At 42.7% G+C, this 8,600-nt stretch overlaps 1 protein-coding gene across 1 annotated transcript; it reads right to left on the reverse strand.

Annotated features, from left to right (window-relative positions):
* Positions 1–3,473: 3,473 nt before the first annotated feature.
* Positions 3,474–7,719, reverse strand: LOC123135072 (uncharacterized). Its single transcript, XM_044554192.1, has 3 exons — positions 7,543–7,719; positions 7,304–7,405; positions 3,474–6,516 (listed from the first exon to the last, which is right to left on the reverse strand). The coding sequence occupies exons 2-3, from the start codon at positions 7,319–7,321 to the stop codon at positions 3,694–3,696; spliced, it is 2,841 nt and encodes a 946-aa protein (XP_044410127.1). The 5' UTR covers positions 7,322–7,405; positions 7,543–7,719; the 3' UTR covers positions 3,474–3,693.
* Between the last annotated feature and the right edge of the window lie 881 nt (positions 7,720–8,600).

Consider the following 8,600-nt stretch of genomic DNA (forward strand, 5'->3'; position numbering starts at 1 on the left):
AATCGCCAAACACCACGTCCAAGCCTGCACACAAAACAAACTCTAATCTCTTTCTCTCGGCTACTTCACACAAGAAAATGCAGGAGACGAGAGTTTGGCCGCTTCTTCCTCTGTTTCTCTTGTACTGAAGCAAACATGATTACAGCTCTCAAGTACTCCCTCCGTTTCTAAATATAAGTCTTTGTAGGGATTGCACTATGGACTACATACGGAGCAAAATGAGTGAATCTATATTCTAAAATGCATCTATATATATCCGTATGTGGTTCATAGTAAAATCTTTATAAAGACTTATATTTAGAAAAGGAGGGAGTAACACACATGCATGCATGCAGCAAGAGCAAAAAACTAGAGAGGGGCAGTCTTGCTGCAAACTTGAGCGACGGCAGCATGTCTGTAATTGTAACTGAGCTCTTTAAATCTCTTAAGTAATAACTATTCCCTCCGTTCGGAATTACTTGTTGTCGAAATGGATGTATCTAGACATTTTTTAGTTCTAGATACATCCATTTCTGCCACAAGTAATTCGGAAAAGAGGGAGTAGCACATATGCCCGTGGGTTGCAACGGGGAGATAATTTTTTTTTGCAACAAGCAGTGGAAGAGATAATTAATTTGTTCATTAGAAGTAGTTTCCATGGCGGTGGGTGACAGAGCGAGTAGCTGCGGTCTTCTCACGGGTCATGCTTGGCCTGTGAGATCTTGATAGTGGTGTGGTTGGTCGGCGTGGCGGCGACCACCTAATGGGTACCTTTTTTTTCCACCGGGTCCACCTCCGTCTTAATTGTGGTTGTGTTCTCATTTGGTTGCTGCGCGGCGACCTTCGGGGCATGGTTGTTTCGAACACTTTCTCCTACGACGACGTAATCAGATGGATTACTAATTGCAGCGCATAAATTATGTTGCATTAGAATAATCAGCGCATAACCAGGCATGAATGTCCCTTCATTATCAGGGTTTATTCTCTTCAACTATTTTTGCGCGTGCAAAACCAATATATTCTGTTCTATTAGCACGTGCCCACACCCATTATAGCCAACCAACATATTGTCTTCTATTAGCACGTGCAAGTAATCTCCGGCAATAATTTGTGGAGTAACTCATTCTGCTCATAATTCTCGAGACAACTTCCTTATTCTCACACAACCTCCTTATTTCCAGACAACTTAGAGAAATATAAAAACATGTGTGATTTAGTATAAAATTCCAAGATGGGACCATTCCTATCATGATTGCAAGCTAGCTGTGTTGGTTTTAGCCATCGGCACAATAGGGAAGGTCCATAGTTCAATTCCCTCGTGCCCTTTAATTTGTGTTGCTCGTCCGTCCGATAGAAAAAGAAATACATGGTAGCTCCAATTTGGCCCACCCGGGGGATAACCGAAAAAATTGGGGAGCTACGTGGGGCAGCTGCGTGGGAGCTACTATATGACGCTAACTACGTCAAATAGCGCATGGGACGCACAATAGTTCGCGTCTGGGCCAGCCCACTGGCATGCACCGAAATAAGCTGTGTTTACAAGGCACGAGTAATAATCCAAAATAATGGCATGTTGAATGATTGAACATAAAACCTTAAAAACCGGATCACGTGCCGCTAGCCACGACTACAAACGCCTACTGCTAACCGATAGCCAACGTGAATATTTAAGAACATAGTGTAACGTCGGATTTAAAATCTTTTCCGAACCCTTTTTTAAATACAAATTGCCGAATATTCTTGGAAACGTGCATATTTGTTGAAATTACGACCAATATTTTTAATATTCCGTCCTTTTTGGAAAAAATATGAACAAAATTGGAAACAACATCATTTTTTGAAGAAATGAACCATTTATCAATACCCAAACATTTTTTTAAATTTTGACCAACTTTTGAAAACGGAATATGTTTTGAACATTCAGAACAATTTTATAAAATGTATTTTTCACCGCGGACGTTATTTTGAATATGTGAACATTTTATTAAAACGGGAATATATTTCAAATTTCAAATATTTTTTAAATACATGTTTTTTAAATGGCAAACAATTTTGGAATATTTCTGAATTTTATAACAATCAGAACAAGAAATTAAATTAATGTTCAAAATATTTTTGAAAAGGAGAAGACAATATTGTAATTCAAACCTTTTTCGACAATTTGAAAAAATCTAAAAAAATTCTAAAAAATTTTGAATTATTATATAAAGTAAAAAATAAAATAAATTTGGACGAAAGCCAAAATGGGCCAGCCCAGCCTTGGGCTCCCGGTGCGAGCTCGGACTATCTACCGCATCAGACGAGAAATAGGTATTTTGCAGCTACATGGGCAGGCAAATAAGTGGGCTGGTTTCGCTGGGCCACAGCGTGTGCGAGCCTAGTACAAAATTCTGTATTGTTAAAAAAACAGACAGACGCACAAAATTTAGTACCACCTCAAATAGAAAATTAAATTTCTACGGTGAACGGATGAAAAAATTAGCGAAATAGACCTTATTTTATTAGTAGGTATAGAAAAGCACCCCTTTTCAGAAAAAAATTGTAACTGAGCTCTGATTAAACTTGCTTGTCCCAAAAGCTGTGAAATAGCACTTGCTAAAGACCCCAGAGGCAGCTACATTTCGAGAGTCCAAGGAAATGAACACCAAAATGGCAAATTATGCTTTGCAGCCACATAACAAATTGCGACCAACTTCACAATCACAGGTAGCGGTTCTTATCAAACTACTCCCTCTGTTCCCAAATATTCGTCTTTCTAGGCATTTCAAATGGACACAACATACGGAGGTATGTAAACATATTTTTAGAGTGTAGATTCACTTATTTTGTTCCGTATGTAGTCATTTGTTAAAATCTCTAGAAAGACAAATATTTGGGAACGGAGGGAGTAATATTTAGCAAACGCACACACGGGTGCTTCTAAGTTCACTTCAAATACATTCATGGCAAACACTCGTAAGAGGAGGAGAGGGCCAGACTCACTCATATAGTGTATCAAACAACAATCCTTACAAGCATGTGGCCAGGTGGATGCAATGCAGCAGCAAAGCTACACATCGGCATGGTCTGGGCATGTACACACAAGCACATACCAGTCAGCTTTTTATTCCAGAGCCACAAAGGCTAGCGAGAGCCACCAAAAGCTCACGCCTGACACAACAACCCACCTGAAGGGCTAAGCTTTTCCCTCCATGTTTGCATTGACAGCCAGCCAAGAACCAGGAGGTGTCTGGCTATCCACGAGAGCACACGAAAAGGCCAAGCGCGTGCAGCAGCAGAAACAACCATAGGAGCACAACCATCCATCCAAGTCCCATGTCATGGTGGAAGAAACACATCGGTGCAGAATTCACCTAAACAGCAAGTGTAGACGACGCAACGAAAAGGGTTGAGTAAGTAAGTCTATATGCGATCAGTGGTAGTGTAGAAACGAAACTGAGATGGAATCATAAATGTGCATGAGTACTTACTACCTGAGGACGGAGACCCTGGGCAGTTTCTTCTTGTATCGGGGTGTCCAACTGTCAGGGTGGTGGCCAGCATCCACCTCGACACACACATCCTTCTCGATCTCTATGTCATCGGTGGCCACAACCGGCAGCGGATGACACAGGTTCCAGCATCTTCTGATCACGATGGTCTTGACTGCCGGAGCCACCATCTTGAACTCGCATATCTGCTGCAGCTCCGGTAGGTCATGAAGGTGGATGGTGGTCAGCTTTGGGAATATAGTACACCCTGGACGGCTATTTCTTCTGGGTGCTCATTGTCCAGTGTGAAGATGTGCTTGAGGTTGCTGCAGTGGATAATGTATAGTGTCTTCAAGCTAGGGAAGGAGGGGAACCACACCGGGAGCACAAACTGGAGGCTGGGGCAGGAGCGCACATGTAGGTGCTGCAAACTTCTGAAAGTACCATCGGTGAAGTGGTAGCCTTTACTGCAGATCCAACGGGCCATTAGGAGATGCGACACCCACAAAGTCTCTAGCTCCAGCAATCCGTCCTGGCTCGTTTGGAAGACCGCATCCACCTTGGAGCACCTCTCAACGCAGAAGTGCCTAAGCTTGTTCCCCCAAAATGGAGGAGTCACAATAGCACATACCCGGACATCATGCACGTGCACCGATTCAGCGTATAAATCCATCAGGCCACCTAGACCTCCATATTTGTCCAACTCGCTCTCCAAGAAATCACTCCCTTCAGCGATCTCGACATGCCGATCCAACTTCATAGGCGGAGGCGGGAAAGCCTGCATTGGGAGTGAGGCATCACCAATCATGCTACTGACATCGCTGTATCGGTGTGCTGGAACAAGCTGATTCAGGCTCTCTTCTTCAGAATGACCAATCTTATCACTGCATGGTGCTTCCGGTTGAACAGGCCCAACAGACACAGGTGAGGAGGTGACTTGGATATCAAAACAAACATCTCTGGGGCTATTCATACCATAATATATTAAAGAGTGCAATGACCGGACTAGCCTTGCATCGGCTATTATAGCATTCACCTGCAACTGGGAGGAATTGTTCTCTTCAATAGTTGACCGATGACACGTAGCTCCAGTTCGTGTGTCTATGTACAGCAACTCCAGGTCCAGATTTCTCTCAAAGTCACTCTTGCCTGGAAAATTTATTGCACGAAGGTGCTCACATCCAATAAGAAATAGCCGCTTGAGCCCTGGGACTTGCACCACCATAGTTTCGAAGTCTAGTATCTTGATCGCAGTTCCAGAGAGGTCCAACTCCAAGAGGTTGGGTAGCCCACGCAGGAACAAAATTTTCAACTGTTTACACCCTGCTAAGGAGATCTTGGAGACTTTGATATCCCTATTATTTGTTTCTGTTGTCGTAGGTGGACAAAAATGTTTGAAAGGTAATTCAATGCTTGGTGTCCATTCGAAAGCTGGGCCATAACCATCAAAGCTGAAGGACTCAATGGACGAAGGAAGCCCACCAGTGCCATCAATGTTTTCCACCCCATCACAACCGTCAAGTACAAGCACTCGAGGTCCACTCGCCTTTGATAGGCTTGTCGGCAAAACTTCCATCTCGGTGTTACCTGATAAATCAAGTATCTCTATCCTTGTCTTATCCATAAAGGAGTTACCAACATCCCTGGATGTCTCCCACTGATATGTTGGTTTGATTATTCGGAGCCTTTGAAGGTTAGGTAGCCGCCCTTGCAAGTCAGCGGTGTACTGCCAACACCTTGTTCCCTCTATATTGAGCTCTTTGATATTAGCCATGAGATCCATCTTTTCTTCAGATAATATTTCATTCCAGTCTGTGTAACGAAGGTCTAACACCCAGAGGCTATACAAACATGCCCACTCTGTATGATCCTCTCCGTCACCAAATTGGTCATCTATACAATGATCCAGTCCAAGGAATCTTAGGCGGCTGCTTTTGAGGAAAGGAGGTGCCGCAAAACTGAAGGCACAAAAACAGAGAACTAACACACCAAGGTTGTTGGAATGCTCAAACAAGCCACTTGGTAACGGTAATGGGCAATCCGGTCTTTCAAATGCCAAGAAGAAAGATGATGCCGCTGCAGGTATAGTTTGCAAACCATGTAATTTCATATTCATCGATGTGACTGATATCCAGCAGTATGGCCCTTGTTCATAGACATGGCCATCTTCAAGTATCAGAAAAGGAGGCTTCATACGTTTCAAGAACTTTCTAGCCAAAGGAGCATCACACTCCCAATTTAACTTTCCATGCAACTCAACACTAATAGCCCTTGCTCTGTCCCCTTGTATAATCCCATCGCACATACAACAGTTGGAAGCATGAGCAACCCAGTGAAAGGTGTGGAAGTTACAATGCAGGAATAACTCATACAGACAACAATCTGCAACCATTGTTGGGTCGATGTCCACAATACATGGACTACGAGCAACTATGGCAGCAGCCTCTTCATGTAGTATTGCTTGAAACACTGAACTTGTTAGTGGTATGATCGCAGGGTGGATATAAGCATGAGTGTATCTTAGCTTGTCTGCTATCTCATCATGCTGGTGATTCATGGTCAGGAATCTTTTTTTGAAGGCCCATATCATCATGTTGTCACTAAATCTTGCAAATGGGGGACCAAAGGCTCCCATGTCAAACTCAACATCACTTCCATTAAGAAAAATCATCATAAATTTGCTGCCCCTCAGGGCCTGATTAATCATTAGCCCAACTCTTTCTATTCTATCCCTTGAACTTTCATCAACTCCACTAAAATCATCATCTTCATCTTGCTTGTCTAGAATGGATATCACCGAGTGGTCAAGTTTCAGCTCCTCTGCAATTAATGTCTGCATTGTTCTTTCACTTTTCCACTCTGAGCAGTCTATATGAATTATTCTGTCAAAGCATAGTTCTGGAGCGGTTCTCACAGACGGAAGCACTTTCGCTATAGATCGCAGAACTGCCGACACCCCAAATCCACCCCAACCATCAAAATAGATGATCCTTACACTGCGGTCCATCATCGGAAGAACTCGAAATATCTCCTCTCTCGCTTCATCAACATCTTTCACAAATATCTCCTATAATAAAATAAAATAAAAGGAAGAAACTGTAAGTCAGTCAGAACACCTTTGCTAGCTACAACATTAATTAAACAAGTACTAACGTGTACTCTAAGTTCTGAGTACTACCTCCATATCACAATGTAGGTCGTTTAAAAGTTTAGCAGAGTTAAGACTCTAGATAAATTACCATATTTACTCTTCCATTATTAGAACTATTACTAATGTATTTCACTACTTCCAGTTCCAAGCATGAAATTACACAGGAAAAAAAAGGAAAAACAACATTAAAATTGTACAAATAATTTTGAGAGGCACAGGGGAGTGATATTTAATGGGGTTCATGGTGAACAAACAAATGTAGGTCTTTGGAACACTCACATGATTCGCATCTACTGCTTAGGCGAGGCCAATTACATAGCAATTACGGTGAGGAACATTTAATGATCTACCTGTCGTTTATTGTCATAAATATAGGTCCTTTTAGTATTCCTAACTTGTCTCAAAATAGGAATCCTTCTACATACCTATGGGTTTCAGCTCATTTTGTTAAATAAATAAATTGGCCCAGTAGCGCTCTGGCATATATGACTCTTAGCAGTGATTGCAACACTATCTAGAGACCACCATGTTTCTTTACCCAGTGTTTCCCAACCTAGTGTCCCCTTCCATCGATGAGATCGAAAAATATATATCATGCAAGCATGACTTAGGTTGATGTAGAGAAATATTGGCATACATGACCACGAGATGCTCAACATAAGATAACTCATAGCCAAAGAAAAATCATGGACAAGAACATTACCAATTTAGGAAGACTCATGATGAATTCCTCTGCCGAAGGCCAGGAGAGAAGCAGCAGAAAATTTAATAATCTAAACCATCACTGAAGATTTCTTGCCAGCACCTACTCTTGCACAACAGAATGGTAACGCGTTAGTTTTGTGCTTGACCACTCAAAGAATTAGTGCTACTTATGCAACAGAATACTTGAAGGACACAAAGAAAGGAAGCTAGAAAATGTTGTTGTATGTATGTGCATACCTCAACGGGAGAAGAGCAGCTTGAAGCACAGAAACTTGGACTGAAATTTCGGAAATAGTCTGATCAACTTATGCTACACTGCTAGTGCACCACCAGATTAGAGTGGAAATGGAAATATGCAACAATTGCAGTTTGCGCTCCAAAGCTAGAAGTACGCGTTGGACCCTAGAAATTTGCCTCCTCACCCTGATTAAAGCATCTAAGATTCTTTGCTTGTTGCCTTCGCACTGGCCATAGAGCCCTTTGCTTCATGCTACCCTTTTCCTCTTTGCCAAAGCATGAAGCAAAGTGCTGCTTTATTCTTTTTCCTTTTCTTATTCATTTTCTAAAGATGATTCTTACAACCATGCAGAGATACAAATATCCTGTCTTGGCCCTTGCAAAAATCCTTTTTCCATGTGTGAACCGCAAGCCTACATGATATGAACCTTTTGTTTCTGACCTGATGAGTGAGTGATGAATAACAAAAATGAACCGTCAAATAAACCCAGCAAGAAAACATTTCAGCATGGATGCACTTTTTTGTTTTCGTCGTTAATGCACAATCTCTGTGGTTAAAAGATCCAAAGCTCTTACTGAATTCATCGACATCAGAAATCTGAATTCATTAACTGTGGCTATACTTTCCCTCAATACATAAGGAATAAGATCAAATAGATGTTGCACCAGTCACTAGTAGAAAAGGGGGCATTGGTCCAGGCCGGGTCAACCCATTAGTCCCGGTTCAATCCAGAACCGGGACCAATGGTGGCATTGGACCCGGTTCGTGAGCCCCGGGGGCCGGCCGGGCCACGTGGGCCATTGGTCCCTGTTTGTCTGGACCTTTTGGTCCTGGTTGGTGAGACGAACCGGGACCAATGGGCCTTGCTCCTGACCCACCACCATTGGTCCCGGTTGGTGCCACGAACCGGGACCAAAGGCTGCCCTTTAGTCCCAGTTCAAGCCACCAACCAGGACCAATGAGGTGCCTATATATACCCCCTCGCGTAAGAGCAGAGCACACTGCTCTGTTTTTTCTGGCAGCCGAGGGGGAGAGGGCTTGGTGGTGCTCTAGCTCA

Source organism: Triticum aestivum, chromosome 6B (genome assembly GCF_018294505.1).
Source record: "Triticum aestivum cultivar Chinese Spring chromosome 6B, IWGSC CS RefSeq v2.1, whole genome shotgun sequence".
NCBI classification, from domain to species: domain Eukaryota; kingdom Viridiplantae; phylum Streptophyta; class Magnoliopsida; order Poales; family Poaceae; genus Triticum; species Triticum aestivum.